The following is a 25086-nucleotide window of genomic DNA, read 5'->3' as shown; positions in this document are numbered from 1 at the left end:
CGTCCCGCCTGCCCGCTCGTCGGTCCCCGCGGCGGCGGCGGCGGCGGCGGCTGCCCAGTGACAACGGAGGCGGCACCAGGCCGGCCGTAGAAGCTTAGGGTCGTACGGCCTGGAAACGCACACCCGGCCGAAGGGCGGCGCCGCTCGAGGAAGGCCAGAGCCGGGTCGCGCGGGAGGAAACCTCGCGGGCGCCGGGCGAGAGGCCGGCGTGAGGGAGCGCGGAGGCAGTGGCCGCCGCCGGCCCGGACCCGCCTGTTCTCCCGGCCGCCGCCGGCATGAGCCACATCCAGATCCCGCCGGGGCTCACGGAGCTGCTGCAGGGCTACACGGTGGAGGTGCTGCGGCAGCAGCCGCCCGACCTCGTCGACTTCGCGGTGGACTACTTCACCCGCCTGCGCGAGGCCCGCTCGCAACCCGCCAGCCCGCCCGCCGCCCCTCCTTCCGGCTCCCAGGTTCTGGAGCCCTGCCCTGGCCTGGTCGCCGACGCGAAGGCGGACACCGAGTCGGAGGACGACGAGGACCTGGATGGTAGGCGGCGGGCTGGGCCGACGTTCGCGGTGGGGGGACGGAGATGGCGGTATGGGGGTCTCCAGCGGCGGTCTAGAGGGGCTGCGGGGGCCGACCACACTGGGCCGGGACCTTGGAGCTCTCGAGCGGAGTTTGTCGGGGTTCCCCGAGCCGCGGGCGTGAGCCCCGCGTGCGCCACTTCCCGCTGAGCTCGGCGGTCCTCCGAGCCCTGTAGCGCACCGAGTGAGTTGTCAGATTCAGCCTGGGAGAAAACGTGCGCGCCTTCGGCCCGCGTGGTGGCGCGGAGCCCACGTCGGCCTCGCCTCTGCTGGGGGACCCTTCGCCGGGTTTGGTTCCGAAGACAAGGAGGCTCACATCCACCGACTCGTCTTTAATAACCAGGACGGTAACTTTGTTTGGAAATCATTCATTTTGTGAAAAGTTATGGTGAAAACTTTAAGCATAGGCAAAAGTAGAGAGAGAAGGGGTGAAATGAACCCCTATATGTCATCATCCATATTCAACAGTTTAAATATCTGTCACAAATGTTTCATCTCTACTTTTTTTTCTTTGCTCAAGTATTTTGAAGCAGGTCCCAGTCAGGTCATTTCACCTCTGCATAACTGGATGTGGATTTCTTAAAATATTCTTAGTATTTCTTGAAATTTCTTAAAGTATTTCTTAAAATATATGTAATATATATTTCGGCTTCGCTAAAACGATTGGATCAAACGATTGGTGAGGATAAACAGTTACTATCTTGTTTAGCATATAGGGTGCAGGAAAAAAAGACAACACTTTCTGTATCTGATTTAGGCAAGGTTGTCAAAAAACTCCATTTTCCTTGGTTGCTTCAACATAGGTTTTGTCAATTTAACAATAGAATTATCCTACTTTTGAGCCGCCAAAATTTAACAAAACAATGAAAACAGATAAAGTTAGAAGACTTAGTGTTATTAGAGCATGTGGGGGGGGGTAGTTCTGAGTCGAATCCACATTCAGGTCCTTTAGCAAGGGGTTAATTATCCGTCCTTGCTGTTGGAGGTTGTAAGCTTCAGGGTTGTGGACAACTTCCCATAGTTTATTCACTGCCAAGAGTAGAAATGGTTCTGTTTTTCTTTGACTTTTTGTCCATTAAATTATGAGATTTTCACCTTAAGCCTAGAAATCAAATTATTTTCCAAATCTCTTGCACAGATTTGTTTTGTGGTCTAAAACAAGTGGTTAAACCTGTTTGATTTCAGATTCACTTACCTTTAAAATGGGGACAGTGACAATGATCTCCCAGGGATAAATGTGTCTCTTAAAGTTTTATTTTTTAGGAGTGACTCCTACATTTGTTTGACTGTCATATCTATAAATCACAAAGCTGTAACCTGCTTTGTGAAAATTTTATGTACACATATTAGTATTTTTTTTTTAATTTTTAAAGATTATTTATTCATTCATGAGAGACGGAGAGAGAGAGAGAGAGAGAAGCAGAGGGAGAATTAGGCCCTCAAGGAGCAGGGAGCCCGATGCGGGACTCGATCCCAGGACACTGGGATCATGACCTGAGCCGAAGGCAGATGCTTAACCATCTGAGCCACCCAGGCGCCCCCACATATTAGTATTTTAGAAATTAGTCCCAGATGAGTAAAATGGAATTTATAGGTTTTGTGTTATGTCTACCTTCTTTGTCATCTTTGATATCTTTTTCAAAATTGAGTTGATTTTGATGAGTTGATGAGTTCAAAATTAAATCTTTGTAACCCTGTGCTTTATTTTATTGGCATGTAAATATTTGTTGTTTATATCTCTAACGTGGCTGTGCTATGTATAATTATAGAAATCAACACAAGGTGAACTTCTATTTACAGATAATAGACTAAAAATACATTGCACACAATGAGATACCACTTCACACCCATGAGAATGGCTATTATGAAAAAAAATTGCAAGTGTTGGTGAGAATGTAGAGAAGTGGGAGCCCTTGTTCATTGCTGTTGGGAATGTAAATGGTCTGGCTGCTGTGGAAAAACAGTTTGGTGGGTTCCTAAAAAATTAAAGAATTACCTTATGATCATGCACTTTCACTGCTATGTATATATCCCAAAGAATTGGGGAGTCATATATATAGTTACATGCCAGTGTTCATTGCAGCATTATTTACAATAGCCAAAAGGTAGAAACAATTCATGTCCTGTCAGCAGATGAATAGATAAATAAATTGTGGTGTATACATACTATGAAATACTATTCATCCTTTAAAAGGAATGAAATTCTAATACATGCTACACCATGGATGAACCATGAACATATTATGCTAGTGCACTATGCCAGACACCAAAAGACAAATGTATGATTCCGCTTATATGAGGTACCTAGAATAGGTAAATTTCACAGAGACAGAAAGTAGGATAGAGGTTAGCTGGAGCTGGTAATAGGGTGTTATTGTTTAATGGGTGTAGAGTTTCTGTTTGGGATGATGAAAAAGTTCTGAAATTGGATAGGGGTGATGGTTGCACAACACTGTGGATGTACTTAATGCCATGAGTTGAACACTTAAATGGTTAAAATGGTAAGTTTTGGGGCACCTGGATGGCTCAGTAGGTTAAATGACTGCCCTCGGCTCTGGTCATGATCCTGGAGTCCCGGGGTCAAGTCCCACATCGGGCTCCCTGTTCATTGGGGAGTGTGCTTCTCCCTCTGACCCTCTCCCATCTCATGCTCTCACTCTCTCTCACTATCTCTTAAATAAATAAAATCTTAAAATGGTAAGTTTTATGTATATTTTATCACAATTTTTAAAAAGACAAATACATTACATATCCAGTGATTAGGAACATTAGGGTAATAAGCCCACAATACCTAAAATAAGAACTAGGATATATAGAGTTGGATCTGTATATAGCAAGGGAGATTTTGTTTAGTATGGCTAACCACCAGTTCAGTTTATAAGATTGTATGCTAGGGGTGCCTCGGTGGCTCAGTCGGTTAAGCGGCTGCCTTCGGCTCGGGTCATGATCCTGGGGTCCTGGGATCGAGCCCCGCATCTGGCTCCCTGCTCAGCGGGGAGCCTGTTTCTCCCTCTCCATCTGCCTGCCACTCTGCCTACTTGTGATTTTTCTCTGGGTGGCTCAGATGGTTAAGCGTCTGCCTTCGGCTCAGGTCATGATCTCGGGGTCCTGGGATTGAGTCCCACATCGGACTCCTTCCTTAACAAGGAGCCTGCTTCTCCCTCTGCCTGCCACTTCCCCTGCTTGTACTCTCCCTCTCTGTCTGGCAGATAAATAAATAAAATCCTTTACAAAAATAAAAAATAAATAAATAAATAAAATATTAAAAAAAGATTGTATGCTATTTGAAACTCTCAAAGTTACTAGCTGTTATTGGTTGTTTTAACAACAGTGTTTCAATGTGAAACGGCACACCAAATATTGTATTGTAATGAGTATTTAACTCTTGGGAAAGCCTGAAGACTTCAGACTTATTAATAAGTTACTGTAACTCTATCCTCACCAGAACAATAAATTGGCATCCAGACTTGATTCACTTCTGTACTTACCATAAAACATTTACATCTGTGGGTCTCCCAGTGCGCGCGCGTGCACGCGCGCGCGCACACACACACGGAATACAGTTCACATACTATATAATTCACCCATTTAAAGTGTTTAATTCAGTGGTTTTTTCCTCCCAATGGTTTTATTAAAATCACAGATATGTGCAACCATCACCACAACCAATTTTAGAATAATCAATTTTCATCACCCCCAAAACAACCTCATACCCTAGCCATCAATGCCAACACCTGCATTCCCCTCTAATGTGCTTTCTGTCTGTAGATTTGTCTATTGTGGACATTTCATATAAATGGAATCATACAGTATATGGTCTTTTGCTCTTGGCTTTTGCTTAGCATCGTTTTCAAAGTTCATCAGTATTGTAGCATATATTAATATGTTACTCCTTTTTGTTGCTGAATACTATTCCATTGTATGGATATACCACATTTTGTTTATCGAGTCATCAGTTGATGGACATTTAGGTTGTTTTAACTTTTTAGCTATTATGAATAATGGTGCTTTGAATATTCATGTGTACAAGTTTTCATGTAGATCTATGTTTTTGTTTCTCTTTGGTATATATATGTAGGGGTAGAATTGTTTGACTGTGTGGTAACTCTCTGTTTAACCTTTTTTTTTTTTTTTAAAGATTTTATTTATTTATTTGACAGAGACACAGCAAGAGAGGGAACACAAGCAGGGGGAATGGGAGAGGGAGAGGCAAGCTTCCCATGGAGCAGGGAGCCTGATGTGGGGCTTGATCCCAGGACCCTGGGATCATGACCTGAGCTGAAGGCAGACGCTTAACGGCTGAGCCACCCAGGCACCCCTATGTTTAACTTTTTGAGTAACTGCCAGATTGCTTTCCAAAAGTGGCTGCACCATTTTACATTGTAACCAGCTGTGTATTAAGGGTTCTAGGGGCACCTGGGTCGTTCAGTTGGTTAAACACCTGACTCTTTTTCTTTTTAGAGTTTTTTTTTTTAAAGACTTTTTATTTATTTATTTGACACAGAGAGAGAGATAGTGAGAGAGGGAACATAAGCAGGGGGAGTGGGAGAGGGAGAAGCAGGCCCTCCGCTGAGCAGGGAGCCCGATGCGGGGCTCGATCCCAGGACCCTGGGATCATGACCTGAGCTGAAGGCAGCCTCTTAACTGACTGAGCCCCCCAGGCGCCCTTAAACACCTGACTTGATTTCAGCTCTTGATCTTGGGGTTGAGTTCAAGCTCTGTGTTGGGCTCAATGCTGGGTATGGAACCTACTTAAAAAAAACAAAACAAAACAAAAACCCAAAACCCCCCTCAATTCTGTCCCACTGATCTTTGTATCTGTGTGCCCTCACTATTACGCTGTCTTGATTACTGTAGGTTTGTAGTAATTTTGGAATCAACAAGTATGAGTTCTCCAACTTTGTTCTTTTTCAAAATTGTTCTGGCTTTTGGGGTTCCTTGAATTTCCAAATGAATTTTAGGGTTAGTTTGTCAATATCTGCAAGGAGGGTAACTGGGATTTTGATAGAGTGCACTGAATTTGTAGATTAATTTGGAGAGTATTACCATCTTAACATTATTAAGTCATCTGGTCTATGAATATAGGATGTCTTTCCATTTGTTTAGATCTTCTTTAATTAAAGAAGATCTTCTAAATTAAAGAATAACACTTTTTTGTAGTTTTGAGATACGGGTTTTACACATCTTTTGTTAAATTTATTCCTAAGTAATTCCTTTTGATGCTATTGTAAATGGAATTGTTTTCTAACTTTCATTTTCAGATTGCTCATTGCAAGTGTATAGAAATAGTTAATTTTTTAAAATATTGATCTTGTATCTTGCAGCCTTGCTGAACTTATTATTCTAGTAGTTTTTTTTAGTGGATTCCTTAGGAATTTTCCCCAGCAGTTTTTACTGCCCAGTATATACCGCATGACATAGGAGTTGGTCCAAACAGCATTAGCAGAATTTTTTTGGAACTACTTAATAATAATATTCCTGTAGTTCACATAGTTGGATCTCTCAGCGGGATTTTGACACTGTTGAACCACCCTCTTCTGAAATTCTCTCCCTCTTGGCATTTGTGTCTTCATTCCCCTGGCTCTCCATCCAGCAGTTGGCTTCCTCTCTGCCCTTTAGATGATGGTTCATGATCTCCAGAATTTAGTTTGTTCCCTTTTCTGCTTCAGAGCAACTCTCTTCCTGAGGTTTTTTACTGCCTTGAACCCAGACCTGCAAAATCAAAACTATCACTTCAAAACTTTCTCTGATGATACACATACCTGTTTATGCTAATTTTGCCAGCTGGTTATCTCTCATTCATCTCTCAAACTCATATGCCTGAAATTGATGTTGTTAGCTTATTTGTCACACTGTGTGTTTCCTCTAAGTTTTTAAGCAGTAAACCTAGGAATCAGTCTTTCTCTGTGTCTCTCACTCTCTCATTTTATTCTCTGGGCTCTCTCATCTTGTCCTTCCCCACTGTCCCTGTCTTGAGATTGGCTTTTATTGCTTCTCAGCTAGCTGTATGCAGCTGAGCATCTGTGGGCCTCCCACTCATCTCTCCTCCACCCCATCCATTTGCTACACCATCACTAAAATCACCCTTCTCCCACCCCTCCTTTTTAAATTGTGGTAAGATATACATAATGTAAAATTTGCCATTTTAACCTTTTTTTTAAGTTTTTTTTTAAAGATTTTATTTATTTATTTGACAGAGAGAGACCCAGCGAGAGAGGGAACACAAGCACGGGGAGTGGGAGAGGGAGAAGCAGGCTTCCCGCTGAGCAGGGAGCCGGATGCGGGGCTTGATCCCAGGACCCTGAGATCATGACCTGAGCCGAAGGCAGATGCTTAACGACTGAGCCACACAGGTGCCCCTAAGATTTTGTTTTTAAGTAATCTCTATACCCAATGAGGGGCTTGAACTTTACAACCCTGAGATCAAGAGTTGCATGCTCCACCAACTGAGCCAGCCCGGTACCCCCCGTTTTAACTATTTTAAGTATACAATTCAGTGGCATTAAATACATTCACAATACAAACGCTTTCTTTTTTTAAAAATAAGCTCTATGCCCAACATGGGGCTTGAACTCATGACCCCAAGATCAAGAGTCAATATGAATTTCATGATCAGTTTTTCCATTTCTGTAAGAAAGCTTGTTTTCTTAAATTTTATCATCACAGTGTTGATTGTGAATGTATACAACTACAACTGATTTTTGTGTGTTGATCTTGTACCCTGCAACCTGTGGATTCTCTAAGGTTTTCTATATATAAGATCATGTAATCTGTGAATAGTTTTATTTGTTCCTTTTCAATCTGATTGCCTTTTTATTTATTTTTCTTGCCTAATTGCTGTGGCTAGGACTTCTAGTACTATGCTGAATAGAGGTGACTAAAGTGGGCATCTTTGGGGTGCCTGGGTGGCTCAGTTGGTTAAGCATCTTTCTTTGGCTCAGGTCAGGATCCTGGGGTCCTGGAATCCAGCCCCTTGTTAGGCTCCCTGCTCAGCAGGGAGTCTGCTTCTCCCTTTCCCTGTCCCTCTCCCCCTCTCCCTGCTCATGCTCTCTCTCTCTCTCAAATAAATTAATAAAATCTTTAAAAAACATAAAGTGGGCATCCATGTCTTCTTCTTGATCTGGGGAGAACATTTTCAGTCTTTCAGAGAGAGAGGGAGAGAGAGAGGGCGAGGGCACAAGCAGGATGGGGAGAGGCAGAGGGAGAAGCAGACTCCCCACTGAGCAGGGAGCCTGATGTGGTTCTTGATCCCAGGACCCTGAGATCATGACCTGAGCCAAAGGCAGACTCTTAACTGACTGAGCCACCAACCACCCAGGCACCCTGAGGAAATTCCCTTTAATTCCTAGTTATTGAGTGATTTTATCACGAAAGGGTGTTGAATTTTGTCAAATGCTTTTTGTACATCAATTGAAATGATCATGTGGCTTTTTCCCTTTATTCTTTTAATATGGTATATTACACTGATTTTTGTATGTTGAGTCACCCTTGCATTCTTGGGATAAATACCACTCAGTCATGGTGTAAGGTATAATCCTTTTAATATGCTGCTGGATGTAGTTTCCTGGTATTTTGTTGTCATAATGATTTTTGGCTGCATTTTGTAAATTAAGTGAATATATATACTTAATTATTTTCCTTTTAGGTTGCCTCCAGTTGTTTGCTTGTATGAGTTATGTATATAGGTTTTTTTTTCTTTTTTTAAAATTTTATTTATTTATTTGAGAGAATGAGAGAGAGAGAGAGAGAGTTGGGTCAGAGGGAGAAGCAGACTCCCTGCTGAGTAGGGAGCCCGACGCGGGACTCGATCCCGGGACTCCAGGATCATGACCTGAGCTGAAGGCAGCCGCCTAACCAACTGAGCCACCCAGGCGCCCTGTATATAGGTTTTTAAAAAAATAATTGATAATTTATTTTTTATTTTTTTCTTAAGATTTTATTTGAGAGAGAGAGTGAGAGTGAGCGAGAGAGCACAAGCAGGGGGAGCTGCAGAGGGAGAGGGAGAAGCAGGCTCCCCACTGAACAGGGAGCCTGACCTAGGACCCTGGGATCAAGACCTGAAGTGAAAGCAGACATTTAGCCAGCTGAACCACCCAGGCACCCCAGCAATTGATAATTTATGGAAGTAGTTAATTTAAGTATCTGCAATGGTGACTTCAACCTTGATTCCTGGCTCAATGCTGACAGAAGTAATCTGTTTAACAATCTCAGAACTGTGCAACTCAGTGAGTTGCTTATGGATCCTCATCTGAAAAAGATCCCATCTTAGTACCTTCACCACAAGGAGTTTGTTTGTTTGTTTTTAGAGGGGTGGTTGGAGCAGAGGGAGAGAGAGAGATAGAGAATCTTAAGTAGGCTCTATGCCCATTGTGGAGCACAACATGGGACTTGATCTCACAACCCTGAGGTCATGATCTGAGCCCAAATCAAGACCTGGATGCTTAACCAACTGAGCCACCCAGATGCCCGAAGGAGTTTTCTAAGAACTGATTCTCAGAGTCTTGTTAGGCACCTCCTGGTCCTTTCATTTTGAGATTCTTTTCCTTTATCCTCTCATCAAGTCAGCATATACCTCTTCAGAGATTTTATGTTGCGGCCAGTTAGGGTAATTCTCGTTTGGTGAATCGCCACTTCTGGTTCCGGGGTGACTTCCTGTTGTATTTAAGAGCCATGGATGCAGTTCAGTTTCCTGACAGAATTGCTCCTCAGCGAGAGCCAATAGCAGTGAGTCAGAAGTAGGAGCCCACACCCCGAACTCCACTGCAGCTGTGACCATGTCTTCCTCAAAGAGTACATAAGCCTTTTTAACATTTTTGGCTTATTCTCCTAGAATATATTGCTAGAAATAGAACTAATAGGTCAAAATGTACTTTGGTTTGCTATTTAATAAGTACTATATAGTCATATGCTTTTCAGAAGGAGTGTGCTGATCAATATACACAGTCACCAGCAACATACGTGAATACAAAATTTGTTGTACATTTGAAACACAAGGTATTAAAATTCTTTAAAAAGTACTAATTTTTGGAAATTTTTTCTCAATGTTTTAATTTCAATTTTATTCACTTTAGGAAGGTTGAACCTTTATCTTTATCTAATGTCTGCTCACATTCAATGTAGAGTTGTATACTTGAGATACTTGTTTTGTTTGAGTTGATAAGAATTATTGACTCCTTGCTTTTGGAAGGTGAGGGAGAGAGGAAAGTCAGGGTTTATTCCTCACACTCCACCTGGGGTGAACCTGGTATTATTCTTAGAATACTAGAGGGATGATGCTGTTAATAAAGGTACCAGGTAAAAGAAAGCTGTTGTTTCTCTGCTCACAGCACTTCTAACACTACCTGGAGTTAATGCAGACCACACAGGTTAAGGGCTCAGTCCCACAAGACGGGATCCTACTTCATAGGCTAATCACAAGTCCCAGCCTCCTATACTTCCAACTGACCATCTGTAAATTGGGGGTTTCCACAACCCCCTCCTGGAGTTTGATAATTTGCTAGAATGGCTCACACAACTTAGGAAAGTACTTTACTTACTGATACCATTTTATCATAAAGGATACAACTCAGGAACAACCAAATGGAGGAGATGCATAGGGCAAGGTATATGGGAAGGGGCACAGAGCTTCCATGCCCTCTCTGAGCTACTACCCTCCCAGACCTCAGTGTGTTCAACTTGGAAGCTCTGAACCCATTTATTTAGAGTTCTGTTATGTGGGCATGATTGATTAAATCATTGGTTATTGGTGTTGAGCTCAATTCCCAGCCCTTCTCCCCAGGTTCCAATCACCTGGTTGGTTCCTCTGGTAACCAGCCCCCATCCTCCTTATTAGCTTAAGCTTAGGTATGGTTGAAAGGGGCTTATTAGGAATAACAAGACACTCTTCTCAGTCACTCAGGAAATTCCTAGGGTTTTAGGAGCTCTGTGCCAGGAACCAGGGCCAGAGACCAAACATGCATTTCTTATTATATCACAATATTACACTCAGAAATGTTAAGATTAATCTTTCTTCCTCCCCTTCCTTTCTTCCTCTACTTTCTTCCCCTCCCCTTCCTTCCCTCCCCCCCTTTTTTTCTTAATTAAGGGGAAGACAGAGTTGGATCTATTGCATGAATTTTATAGGTTTGCAGGGTGGCCAGTTAGAAATAGCAATGGTAATGACAGGCCTGGAACTGGGAGGCAGGTCAAGACTGGAAGAGAGGTGTGAGGAGCCATCAGTGTGGTATGGAAGTAGATGAGGCTCTCCAGGTTGACGAGAATGAGGCTGTGACATGATCCTGGGGACCTCTGACATTCTGGGTTTAAAAGGTATGGGTAAATGCCAAGATTTAAGACTTAGGTTAGGATGGGGATGAGAGTAGTCTCTGTCTCTTCCCCACCCCCACTCTTTACATTCATCCTTTTGCAAGTTCTATGAAATACTGCAATTATTACCTCCAATTATTTAACCCTGTTCTACTAGCTTTGATTCCATATGTTTGATCAGTCTGTTTTGCTTTCTCTTTCTCTTTTTTGTAATTGAGCTACAGCACATAAAATTTACCTTTTTAAATAATACAATTCAGTGGTTTTTAGTACATTCACAAAGTTGTGCAACCATCACCGCTATATAATTTCATAGCATTTTCAATACCCCCAAAAGAGCCCCTATACCCATTATTGTCACTCCTCATCCCTCCCTCTCCTCTCCCCCTGGCAACCAGCAATCTATTTTCTGTCTGTATGGATTTTCTTATTCTGGACACTTCATGTACACAGAATCATATGTGTTCTTTTGCTCCTGGCTTCTTTTACTTAGCATGATGTTTTCAAGGTTTATCCATATTATAGCATCTATCAGTACTTCATTCCCTTTTACAGCCAAATGCTATTCCATTATATGAATATATTGCATTCTCTTTACCCATTCATCAAATTATCTATTTTGAGTTGTTTCTACTTTTTTTCTTTTTAAAGATTATTTATTTATTTAAGAGAGAGAGACACAGCGAGAGAGGGAACACAAGCAGGGGGAGTGGGAGAGGGAGAAGCAGGCTTCCTGCCGAGCAGGGAGCCCAATGTGGGGCTTGATCCCAGGACCCTGGGACCATGACCTGAGCCAAAGGGAGATGCTTAACAACTGAGCCACCCAGGCGCCGCAAGTTATTTCTACTTTTTGACTGTGACAAATAATGCTACTCTGAACATTTGTGTTAAAAATTTTGTGTGAACATACTTCCCCCCAGTTTTATTGAGATACAAATGACATATAACATTGTATTACTTTAAGGTATGCAGTGTAATGAATTGATACATGATGTATTGTGAAATGATTACCACAGTAAATTCAGTTAATATCCATCAGTCACCTCATAGTTAAGTTTTTTTCTTGTGATGAGAACTTTTAAGATTTACGCTTTTAGCAACTTTCAAATATATAATACAGTATTAACTATAGTCCCCATGATGTACATTACATACCCAAATTACATCACATAAAATTTTGTGTGAACACAAGTTTTGAAATGCTCTTGAGTGTATATGTAGGAGCAAACTTGCTGGGTTATATGACAACTCTGTGTTTAACTTTTTGAGGAACTGCCAGACTTTTACAAAGTGGTTGCACAATTTGACATTCCCATTAGGAATGTGTGAGGGTTCCAGTGTCTCCACATCCCCACTAACAATTTGTTATTGTCTTTTTTGGTTGTTACTGTCTTTTTAAAAAAAAATATATTGGGGCGCCTGGGTGGCTCAGTCATTAAGCATCTGCTTTCGGCTCAGGTCATGATCCCAGGGTCTTGAGATCAAGCCCCATGTTGGGTTCCCTGCTTGGCGGGGAGCCTGCTTCTCCCTCTCCCGCTTACCCTGCTTGTGTTCTCTCTTGTTGTCTCTCACTGCCAAATAAATAAATAAAATCTAAAAAAAAATTATTGAGTGAAATTCACATAACAAAAAATTCATCATTTTATTTTATTTAAAAAATATTTAATCTCTACACCCAACATGGGGCTCAAACTCACAACCCTGAGATCAAGAGTTGCCCTCTCTTCTGAATGAGCCAGCCTCGCACCTCTAAAATTCATCATTTTAAAGTGACATTTCTCCATGTCATTGCCCACACTTGTCTTTTTGATTATTGCCATTCTAGTGGGTGTGAAGTGTATCATATTATGGTTTTCATTTGCATTTCCCTAATGACTAATAAGGTTTCATGTATTTGTCCATTTGTATATCTTCTTTGGAGAAATATCTATTCAGGTCCTTTGTCCATTTTTAAATTGGGTTGTCTTTGTTGAGATGTAAGAGGTTTTTACATATTTCAGATACTGGTTCCTTACCCAATATGTGATTTACAAATGATTTTTTCCTATTTTGTGAGTTGTCCTTTTATATTCTTGAAGAACACAAGTTTTAAATTCTGATAAAGTTCAGTTTGTCTATTTTTTTCTTTTGTTGCTGTGCTTTGAGTGTCATACCCAGTCTGCTTTTTCTGGGTCCCTACCCTGGCTCTCCTCTTGTGCTTGGACAACCGCAGTAATTTCTTATCTCAGACACCTTGCCTCTCCAGTCCATTTTCCACCTAGTAGCCAGAGAGATTTTTTTATTTTTATTTTTTTTAGGATTTTACTTACTTATTTTATAGAGCGTGAGGACAAGCAGGGGGAGTGGCAGGCAGAGGCAGTGGGAAAATCAGGCTCCCCACTGAGCAGGGAGCCTGATGCGGGACTCTGTCCCCGGACCCTGGGATCATGACCTGAGCTGAAGACAGACGCTTAACCGACTGAGCCACCCAGGCGCCCCCATTCTTCAGTTTAACTCCCCTCATTGAAAGTGGAATGAAACCCACATATCTTCTGTGGTCTATACAGTCCTGCAGGGTTTGGTCCCTATCTTTCTCTCTACCTTTTCTCTCTAGCCCTACCCTTCCTTGCTTGCTAAGCTTATTTCTGCACTAACCTCTCTCTCCCCAACTACTTTGTGATCGTGGCTGTCCCTGAATCTTTCTCCCCTGGCTTTGACCAGCTGGCTCTTCTTTTAGGACTCAGCTTCAGAGAGGCTTTTTCTGATTGCCCTGCTTAGAGTGGGTCTCTCTGTTGAGGTTTAATGGCACCCTAGGTGGTTACATTAGAGCTCTGTAAAGATCTGGAATTCTCATTTGCTTTTTGTTGTTTCTCTTTCGGTAGCATCAAAGCTCCTTGAGGATGGGAAGCTTTCTGTCTTATTCTTTGTCTCCAGTGCTTAGCTTACACCTGGTGCATAGCGGATACTTAAAAAGCTCTTGTTGAGTAAATGAGTGAGTGTATGATGGGGAGCAGATTTTGGAGACTGGTATCATAGAGTGTACTGTGAGAGCACAGAGATGGGCACTACAGAAAGGACTGGTCATTCAGTAGTGTTGGAAGCAATGGAGAGAGCGACAGTGGTAAGGCCGGTGTTCAAGTGGTTGCACTCAGCTGTAATTCTCAGGATGTTGTGTGCTGGTCTCAGCCTGGTGTTAACCAGTGCTGTGGTTAGACTGGCCCTTGTACTTTTTATTATGATTGCAAGACACCCTTCAGCAATAACTATCAGGAAACTTTGAAAGAAACGTTAAGAAAAAAAAGAATAAAGTTTTATTATTTACAGGACCTGGAAATTATGTGGAACCACACAGCGAGAACGTTGTGTGGGGTGGGGGGAGAATGCGAGCACAGGCCTGGGAACAAGAGAGCATGAGCACACACAGGCCTGGGGTTCTACTTGTATTGGAGTTGAAGATGGGGGCCTAGGGTTTGGGGGCTCACTCTTTATTGGTGAATTTAAAACATAAGAGGGGGAACTTCAAGCATGGGAAGAGAAAAAAACAAGTGGCCCAAAGGACCGGTTAGCAAAATCAACCAAGATCTCCAAAACAAAGGAGCCTCAGTGAGGGGAGGCAGCCTGGGCTCTTTATCTACTAATCAAGTGGCTAGCAATGTGTTTATTCAAGATAGCCCTCTTGAAGTGGATGCCTCTTTGAAGTGAATGCTTCCTTAATCAATGTTTAAGTCAGTCACTTGCATTACAAAAAAAAAAAAACCCTACTTACCCTGTACTTACACTGGCTAGAGGCTCCAAGCGGTTGTGGTGGAAAAGGTCAGGCGGTTGTGGTGGAAAAGGTCAGGCGGCATTAGGGCAGGGAGTGTGTGTGTGTGTTGGGGGGGTGGTGTGTGTGGTGGTGTGTGTATGGTGGTGTGTGTGTGGTATGTGGTGTGTGGTGTGTGGTGTGTGTGGGGTGTGGTGTGTGTGGTGTGTGTGTGGTATGTGGTGTGTGTGTGTGGTGTGGGTGTGTGTGTGTGGTGGGTGTGTGTGGTGTGGGTGTGTGTGGTGTGTGGGCGTGTGTGGTGTGTGGGCTGCGGACGATGCAGCTAAGGAATGGGGACTACATTTTGAAGAAGGACCTGTGATAGCTTGAAGGAGAGGTGGGTGTGAGGGAAGCTTTTGTTTTTGTTTTTGTTAAGATACAGGCACCCCTGGCATGTTCCTATGTGGAGGAAGAAGAGCCAGAGGAGAGGTAGCAGTTGATGCAGCAAGGCTGGTTAGGTTAGAACGGGGAAGGAAGTGGGGACACCTCATATTCAGAGGGTGGAAAGGAGTGTTATTTGCCTTCTCTGTTATTTAGTTTAAAGGGTAATTTAAGGTTTTACTTCAATGAGTTGAATCTCAGAGGTGAATGTTTAAGCTAGGGGAAAATTCTCTCTTTGAAACAGGTTATTGATTTTTCTGGCTTGTCTATTGGCTATTTTGAATGCCATGGATCCATGAGAAAGAAACAAATGCGTTTTTAAAAAGGTTTTTATAATGTACCTTTTTTGGGGAAGGGCTCTTTTTTTTTTTAAGATTTTATTTATTTGAGAGAGAGAGAATGAGAGATAGAGAGCACGAGAGGGAAGAGGGTCAGAGGGAGAAGCAGACTCCCCAGTGAGCAGGAAGCCCGGTGCGGGACTCGATCCCGGGACTCCAGGATCATGACCTGAGCCAAAGGCAGTCGCTTAACCAACTGAGCCACCCAGGCGCCCTAGGGAAGGGTACTTTTTAAAAAATATATCAACTTCTTCACGTTCTGCATGGAGCACTGGGTGTTATGCGCAAACAATGAATCATGGAACACTACATCAAAAACTAATGATGTAATGTATGGTGATTAACATAACATAATAAAAAAATCAACTTTTTGGGGTGCCTGGGTGGCTCAGTTGGTTGGGTGTCTGCCTTCAACTTGGGTCATGATCTTGGGGTCCTGGGATTGAGTCCCACATTGGGCTTCCTGCTCAGTGGGGAGTCTGCGTCTCCCTCTCCTTCTCCCTTTCCACCTCTCCCCCACTTGTGTGCACTCTCTCTCTCAAATAAATAAAATCTTAAAAAAATATATCAACTTTGGGCCCGTGGGTGGCTCAGTCAGTTAAGCGTCTGCCTTTGGCTTAAGTCATGATCCCAAGGTCCTGGGATGGAGTCCCTCACTGGGCTCCCTGCTCAGCCGGGAGCCTGCTTCTCCCTCTTCTCCCCGCTTGTGTTCTCTCTCGCTATCTCTGTCTCTTTCTCTCAAATAAATAAATAAAAATCTTAAATATCAACTTCTTCGTACAAAATGTTTTATCTAGAAATTGATGAAAAGGCAGCTTATTGGAACCTCTTTAAAGTCTCAGAACTTCACTATCTGATGAGAGATGATGAGCTATTTCTGGATGACTTTATCTGTTGGAATTTTCCATTTGTTGCTCTTATAAACTTCTTACTCTGTTGAAAAAAATGGAAGAAAAAATAGAGGTCACTATTATGATGAAAATATTTAGGAAGCAATTATGATAATGAGGGAATCACTAACATATTTCTAGAAATAGCCAGGGGGTGCCTGGGTGGTGTAGTGGGCTAAGCATCCAACTCTTGGTTTTGGCTCAGGTCATGATCTCACGGTCGTGAGATCAAGTCCGCATTGGCTCCATGCTCAGTGTGAGTCTGCTTGAGATTCTTTCTCTCTCTCCCTCTGCTCCTCCCACTTGTGCTCTTTCTCTAAAAAACAAAAACAAAACAACAACAACAACAAAAACAAAGAAAAAGAAATAGCCAGATACTCAAAATCAACAATTAAGTGATTGAATTATCCTTGGATTAGTTTTTTTAGTGGAGATACTTAATTGAGAATGCTGAAGATTGCCTGCTTTTTCCCCCAGCCTTCTGATTCTTACTATTAAAATATTTTCAATTTTAGAAAAAGAATGATGTCCCTCAGTGATCTGTTCACACACTGTTTTTATCATAGAAAAGAGCAAGACAGGCTCCAATTAGAAAAGTGAGTTATACAGTACTATGACTCACACACTGTTCCTCCTCTTTGAGAATGGCAACGTAGGTCCTGTCTTCATCACATCATAATGAACATGTCTGTGACTCTGGTGAGACTCCTGGGGCCTATATTCCCTGGCGGAAATGGGCGCTCATCAGCTTCCTGAGTTGTGACTATGTGGGGTTACTGCTCCTCAGGGACCCACCTCTTCACTTGTGCAACTAAAAGATAATGTGGCCTTCTTCCTTCTTCTAAGCTTTTACAGTAAAACTGAGAACTTATTGCCCTTTTTGAAAACGGCTATGAGAATGAGTTGTGTGAAAAATAATTTTCCAAATACAAGAGAAAAGGTGGGCTCTCTTTGTATCGTGGCCCTTACTAAGAAAATATGATTATTAAAAAAAAACTGGGGCCCTTGGGTGGTGCAGTTAGTTAACTGTCTGACTCTTGGTTTCAGGTGGGGTCATGATCTCAGGGTCCTGGGATTGAGCCCCACATCGGGCTCCCTGCTCAGCGGGGAGTCTGCTTCTCCCTCACTCTGCCCCTCCCACTGCTCGTGCTGTTTCTTGCTTGCTCACTCAAGTAAATAAAATCTTTAAAAAAAATAAAATTAAAATAGAATAAAATTAGAGGATGCTTAATCACAGAATACAAAGGATCTATTCTTTTAATACAAAAAAAACCTGAACTTTGTTAATGCATGTTTAGTAACTTATGGGCAGCTTTTGAAATGTCCTCATTCGAAGGACCAAATACATTGGAGATCACCAGTGTATAATATGTAGGTAAGGACAGGTTGGGCATATTTGCCCATTCCAGAGACTGAGGAGCTTGTTTTTATCATTTTTGGCACAGAATAGCCTTAGTTTACAGTTCTGTTGAAGGATGAGATATTATTTCAAGATTAAATGTTTCCTTAGTAAAATGGATCGAGGCTTTCTCTTCAAATAAAAAGGAACTTGAAGAAAATAAGAGGAGAAACATTTTACTCATTAAGTCTTTTTGTAATAATTTTAGATGATGTGGCTCCAGACTGAAATAGGTGTTGGCACAGCTATTTTTTGTCTATAGAAACAGGTGTTCTGCTAGGAGTGTTCTTGTGTATTGTATCTTCCCAATAAGTTTTCCTCATGTCATTTTTCCTGTTAAGTGTAAAATTTAGTTTATGTTTCTTTGGAGTTAGAAGAAGGTAGGAGTGTTCAGGGGTGCCTGGGTGGCTCAGTCAGTTAAGCGGCTGCTTTCGGCTCAGGTCATAGTCCCAGGGTCCTGGGATCGAGCCCTGCATCGGGCTCCCTGCTCCGCGGGAAGCCTGCTTCTCCCTCTGCCTGCCACTTCCCCTGCTTGTGCTCTCTCTCTGTCACATAAATAAATAAAATATTAAAAATAAAGAGTGTTCAGAGCCTGGTAACTAAAACCTTTAGGTTGTATTATTTATTTTGCATTTGAAGTTCCACTTAAATGAACTTAAGATCTAAAAATAGATGGCTTGAGTTTTTCTCAGTCCAAGCCCTGATACCTGCCTGGGAATTTGTCAGCAACAGTTTTAAGATGTGATACCCCACAAGATATTGCGTGTGAAGATAGTGACTAATGATGATGAAATTTGGATAAAGATTTTTTGGCTAAGCCAGTGGCTGGAGAATTATTGTTCCATTTGCAATGTTATAATTAAGCACTTTTGTTTTTTGAGACATCCAGTATTTTTAAAGACAAGTAAAATGATTAGAGGAGGATTTGTTTCATACTGTAAATAGACATACTTGTCACCTTTTGCCATGTTCTTGTTGACTCTTTTGGGAAAGATTAGTGAGGTTTTTTTGTTTGGTGACTCCATTATTTTTAACAAGGAGGTGATTTGTCTTGCCATTACCAGGTCAATGCTCAAATAATGGATTTTTCATCTGACAAAAGAGGAACCCCATTTGGTTGGTGATGTTAAGGGTTTTTTTTCCCCTAGCAATCACTCGATAACCCTTGGAGTATAGTTAAATTTAATGCATAAAAAATCATTTTTATTTTAGAGAGATCTTGAGAGGGAAGGAGGGGCAGAGGGAGAGGGAGAAAGAGAGAATCTTAAGCAGTCTCCATGCCCGGCTCAGAGCCTGATCTGTGACCCAATCTCACAACCCTGAGATCAGGACCTGAGCCAAAATCAAGAGGCGGACACTTAACCAACTGAGCCACCCAGGCTCCCCAATGCATAAAAAATTTTAAAAATGGTGCGTAGTCTAGTAGACCAGTGATATCTGAAATGCTAATAAATGAGAATGGGATTTAGTGCTCCTAAAATGAGTGGACATCAGTGGTCTTAAAGACTTTTTTTTATGTTTGTCTTTATTTTTGTAAGTTGGCTAGGGAATTTTAGCAGTTAGTTTTTGTTGCATACTAAAGAATATGTCTGGCCTTTGTACCTTCCAAAATTCTTAGAATTTCCTTCTTATTCATGAGTCCCTTGGATCACACCTGAATTAATGTTAATGAGATAATTCAGAATGGGCCCTGGTCACCAGAAAGACCAACCATATAATTAATTAGAGGATTGGGACATTGAGCCAGTCTGACTTCTGGGGAAAAGTGGAGCTGGAGATTGAGTTTAATCATGTGGTCCATGATTCAGTCATGCCTGTGGAATGAAACCCTGAAAAAATCTTTGAACACCAAAGCTTGGTGGAGCTTCCTTTTTGGTGAACACATTTATGTTCTAGGAGAGTGACGTGCCCTGATTCCATGAGGAGAGGGAGGGGAAAACTCTGTGTTTTGGACCCTTCTGGACCATAGCCTTTGTGTTTTTTTCATTTGGCTAATCCTGGTTTGTATCCTTTATAATAAAATTGTAAGTATCGTGTTTTCTGGGGCTCTGTGAGTTGCTGTAGCAAATCAAACCTGGGGAGTTGTGGGAACCTCTGAATTTGTAGCCAGTTGGCCAGAAATGTGGATGGCATGGAGACTTCCAAAGTGCAGCTGGCATCTGAAGGAAGGGCAGTCTTGTTGGGGACCAGGTCCTTTAATTGTGGACTATGATGCTGCTCTGGGTGGTTAGCATCAGAATGGTAGTGAATCACACCAACTGGTGTCAGAATAGTTGTATGTTCCTGTTATAATTCTACTTAAATTGGTGGCCAGATGTGAGTTGGTGATCAGAAAGGGGACTTGGTTTTTAGTCCTTTCCAGCGTGGATAATAGAAAATAATTCATTCAATCCATTTATATTTAGGTGTCTGTGTGTGCCAAGGTCTGTACTAGACAAAAGGTGGCAGGAAAGTCCCTATCCCTACTCCTTAGGAGCTTTTAGCGTGATGTGGTAGACACATGGAGTTTTTGTGTGCTATGAGAGAGAAGGAGTGCTCAGCCCCTGGAAGGGAGCTGTCTTCTTTGAGTCTTGGACGATGGGACTGGGTTAGAGATGGATCTTTTTTAGTCAGCGTGTACTTTAGGAGCAGAGAAATGTCACACCTACTAGTTAGTGAGCATGGGGGCAGTGGTTGTGTGTGGCAATGGCTATTTCAGAATAAGAGACTGTGTTTAGTAGTTGGATATATGTGTTAGGGCAGTGTTTTGTAAACAGTGTGTAAATGAACCATCTGTATCAGAATCACCCTGCCCACTGGTTCTCCTCTTGCCACACAGAAATGCTGGTTTTCTTTTTTAGTTTTTTTTTTTATGGTGGAAAATGTTAATTATTGACAGTAGTAAGAAGAATAGTGTAATAAACCCATCTACTCAGCACCCAACTTCATGGTAGTGATACCATGGCAACCACCTCTGATTTATAGTGTTTGCCAGTTTCCCTTGGGAGTATTTACCCGTATGTTTACCTTGCTAATTTCAAGCTACCAACACAATTTCATTGAACAAGGAGTTGGGGAAAGATTCTTAGAAACAGTTCTCCTTTTTAAGCTTTTATTTATTTATTTGACAGAGAGAGCACAAGCAGGGGGAGCAGCAGGGGAAGAGGGAGAAGCAGGCTCCCCACTGAGCAGAGAGCCTGACTCGGGGCTCGATCCCAGGACCCTGGGATCGTGACCTGAGCTGAAGGCAGATGCTTAACTGACTGAGCCATTCACGCACCGCAGAATCAGTTCTCCTGATCTGGTGTGAGCTTGTGTCAGCTCATGAGTCATTTGCACTCAGACCACCTTCCTCCCAAATTATTAAATACAATTCTAAAAAAAAAAAATAAATTAATAAAATTCTAGAAATAATTTTACCTATAAATATTTAAGCTTATATTTTTAAAGACTAGTTTTATTTATTTATTTTTAAAGATTTCCCACATTTACTACACACATAAGGCTTTTCTCCTGTGTGAATTCTCCACTGTCGAATGAGTGTCCACCTGTTGTTAAAAGATTTCCCACATTCACTACACTCATAAGGTCTTTCACCTGAGTGAACCCTTAGGTGTATAATGAGGTTATTTCTTTGAGTAAAGGACTTGCCACATTCACTGCACTCGTAAGGCCTTTCTCCATTGTGAGCTCTGTGATGATAAGGGAGAGCAGTATGAGTGATAAAAGATTTCCCACATTCACTGCACTCCTATGCCTCTCTCCAGAGTGAACTCTCTGATGATAACGGAGATCAGTACAAGTGATAAAAGATTTCCCACGTTCACTGCATTCATAAGGCCTTTCTCCTGTGTGAGATCTCTGATGATAACTGAGGGCAGAGATAGAGGTAAAAGATTTTGCACAGTCACTACACTTATAAAGCCTTTTTCCAATTTGAAGTCTACGTGGAATCAACACTGAGCTATGGCTAAAAGATTTTGCACATTCACTGCACACATAACTGTTTTCTCCACTGTGCCGTCTCTAGGGATGAATGAGGACAGATTTGTGGCTTAAGGATTTCCCACATTTGCTGCACTTGTATTACCTGGACCCAGTGAGTCTTTCCCTGTTGACTGAGGGTTGAGCTCTGCCTAAGGGATTTTCCGCATTCACCCACAAAACTTTTCTTACATCTAAAATAATGAACAATAACTCCTTAGTATCAATATTCAATCTGTGTTCAAACTTCACACATCTCCAAATGAGGTCCATAGGTTACATTTGGCTGCTTTATCTCTTAAGTCTCTTTTAAACTGTAGGATTTCTCTCTTTCTACTCCCCCATTCTCTCTCTTTTTCTTTTGGAGCTTATTTGTACAAGAAAATTTATTTTATAGATTTTTTTTCAGTCTGGAGTTTGCTGATTACATCCCCATGATGTTTGCATCAGTTTCTCTCTCTCATTTTTCCTCTAAATTCATAATTAGCACTAGAGCAGTGGTTACCAAAGTGAAGTTCCAGGATCAGCAACATCAGCCTCAGCTGGGAAACTTGTTAGAAATACAGATTCTTGGTCTTACTCCAGCCTATTGAATCAGAAACTCTGAGGCTGGGGCCCTATAATCTGTATTTTTTAAAAGATTTTATTTATGAGAGAGAGAGCACGCAAGCAAGAGCACGAGGATGGGAGGGGCAGAGGGAGAGGGAGAAGCAGACTCCCCACTGATCAGGGAGCCCGACATGGAGCTCAGCCCCAGGACCTCGGGATCATGACCTGAGCCAAAGGCAGATGCTTAACCCACTGAGCCACGCACATGCCCCTGCAGTCTGTATCTTTTTTTTTTTAAGATTTTATTTATTTATTTGAGAGAGAGAGAGACATAGTGAGAGAGGGAACACAAGCAGGAACACAAGAGGGAGAAACAGGCCTCCCTCCGAGCAGGGAGCCCGATGCAGGGCTCCACCCCAGGACCCCGGGACCACGACCTGAGCTGAAGGCAGACGCTTAACGACTGAGCCACGCAGGCGCCCCTGCAATCTGTATCTTAACCAGTCCTCCTGGTGATTCTGAGGCACCCTGAAGTTTGAGAACCATTGCTGTGTGGGCTTGATCAGATTCAGGTTTGTCCCCCTCCTGCTACGCCCACCACCTCCATCAACTATTTCAAAACTTTGATGTGTCTTCTCTTAGAAGGCACATGAAGCTAACTGGTCTTCTCATTTATGATGCTGATGATCATGTTGATTGTTGCCTAGATTATATTAATTAATTCAGCAAGGTTTCAGATGGCATAAATTCTATCATTCTTTCTTCATTGCATACTGGAATGCTTCTGTAGAGAAAAACTTCCTCTCATTAACTCTTAGGTCACCCAGCAGAATTCCTTTGTTCAGGAAAGACAGGATAAATGCTTGTCTTTCCTTTTATTTACTTGTTTTCAGAATAATAAGTTGGTTCTCTAGTATCCTCCAGTGATGACCAATGAAGTCTTTAAAAAAATACCATTATAAAGTCAAGGATTTAATTGTATTTGGTGTTTTAGTCCCTTGGCATCTGTTCTTATTTGATGCTCATATTATCCCATCTTTGTGTAATGGGAACCTCTTTAAGTTTTCTTTAATTTATTTTGACTTGATCCTAGTAGTAGTTCATATCATCTCTGATTTCTGGTAGATTTTCCAGTCTCCTTACATGTTTAGCTCCAGACCGGGAATCAGCAATTTCTTCAAGGAGCCCTGTCTCCCTTTAGACAAAAATGGTGAAGACCACAATGTGGATGGTAGGGGTACTCACTGCTACTGGGGCTAGTCGTATGTCCAATTCAAATTCAGGACTATACTGCTTTCACTTAACCTAACGTATATCCTTTCTATAAGGCCAGAAAATTGCATTGTTCAATAATATAATTACTCATTTTCTTAATCCCATAATGCACATGTAAGTCTCAGAATCATGAGACCAGCAGTATGATGTTTGAAGACTGTTTAAGATTTTCTTGAGTTCTTATTATCTATAGGATAATACCCCCCACTAGGATATCCAGATCAAGTCTCTTGAAATAGTTATTTGTGTGGTTCTCCTCTCAATTCAGTATACAGTTAATTTACTTTATGATTTGAGGATTACTTTTTCAAATTATTTTTGTAATTATGTAAGATACATGATTCAAAGTTAAATCTACAAAATAAGGTATATTCCTTAAGGTCTGGTTTCTACCCTTAAAACTTCCACTTGATTTCCTCCCTCCCCTGTAGCAATGGTTTTCAGCCTTGGGAGCTTTAAAAAACAAAACAAAACAAAAAAACAGGGGCGCCTGGGTGGCTCAGTTGGTTAAGCTACGGCCTTCAGCTCAGGTCATGATCCTGGAGTCCCGGGATCGAGTCCCACATCGGGCTTCCTGCTCAGCGGGGAGTCTGCTGCTCCCTCTGACCCTCTTCCCTCTCGTGCTTTCTATCTCTCATTCTCTCTCTCTCTCTCAAATAAATAAATAAAATCTTTAAAAAACAAAAAACAAAAAAACAAAACTGATGCTCAGACTTCATATCCATGCAATTAATTCATAGTTTGGGAGGAGAATTGAAGGAGAGTGAAACCCCAAGCATCAGTAATTTTTACAAGATTCCAGGTGATTCTCATGGATAGCTAAAGTTAAGGACAATTGATGTTTAATTTTTTAAACAATATATTCCATTAAAATCTGTATGTGCATGTGCACAGATGGAATACATCTCTTTTGGTTCTTCCTTCCCTCCTCCTTCCTTCCTTCCCTCTGAGTATAGTTGCATACAATGTTATGTTGTTTCAGTGCACAGCAATGCTTCCACAAGTTTATACATTATGCTGTGCTTGCCACAAGCGTAGCTATCATCTGTCACCCTACAGTGCTGTTCCAGGATCATTGACTGTATTCCCTGTGCTGTGCCTTTTATTCCCATGACTTATTCATTCCATAACTGGAAGCCTCTATCTCCCACTTCCCATCATCCATTTTGTCCATCTCTTTGCTCCCTTCCCCTCTGGCAACCATCAGTTTGTTCTCTGTATTTACAGGTCTGGTTTTCCTTTTTGTTTTTTTATTCACTTGTTTTATTAGATTTCACATATGAGTGAAATCATGTGGTATTTGTCTTTTTCAGTCTGACTTATTTTGTTTAGCATAATATTGTCTAGGTCTGTCCATGTCACAAATAGCACAATTCATCATTTTTATGACTGCATAATATTCCATTTTATACATATTTACACACACACACATACACCCCATATCTTCCTTACCCATTCATCCATTAATGGACACTTTGGTTGCTTTTATATCTTAGCTGTTGTAAATAATGCTGTAGTAAACATAGCGCTGCATATATCTTTCTGAATTAGTATTTTCCTTTTGGTAAACACTCAGTAGTGGACTTATTGGACTATATGGTATTTTTATTTTGAATTTTTTGAGGAACCTCCATGCTGT

The 25086-nt window shown here is 41.7% G+C and overlaps 1 protein-coding gene across 2 annotated transcripts in view; it reads left to right on the top strand.

The window, feature by feature from the left end:
* The first annotated feature begins 42 nt into the window (after positions 1 to 42).
* The window catches only part of PRKAR2A (protein kinase cAMP-dependent type II regulatory subunit alpha), a 108056-nt gene continuing 83012 nt past the window's right edge, over positions 43 to 25086 (top strand). For both annotated transcript variants that reach the window (XM_073901163.1, XM_025885082.2), the window contains exon 1: positions 43 to 528. In XM_073901163.1, the coding sequence (XP_073757264.1) occupies positions 276 to 528 (253 nt within the window). In that variant the 5' untranslated portion in view covers positions 43 to 275. The remainder of the gene's footprint in view (positions 529 to 25086) is intronic.

The sequence above is a fragment of the Callorhinus ursinus genome, unplaced genomic scaffold (assembly GCF_003265705.2).
Source record: "Callorhinus ursinus isolate GAN/ISIS: 27379988/994484 unplaced genomic scaffold, GSC_fseal_2.0 scaffold15, whole genome shotgun sequence".
Classification (NCBI taxonomy): Eukaryota; Metazoa; Chordata; class Mammalia; order Carnivora; family Otariidae; genus Callorhinus; species Callorhinus ursinus.
Note: the sequence above shows the minus strand (reverse complement) of the source record. Positions and strands in the feature narration are given on the sequence as shown.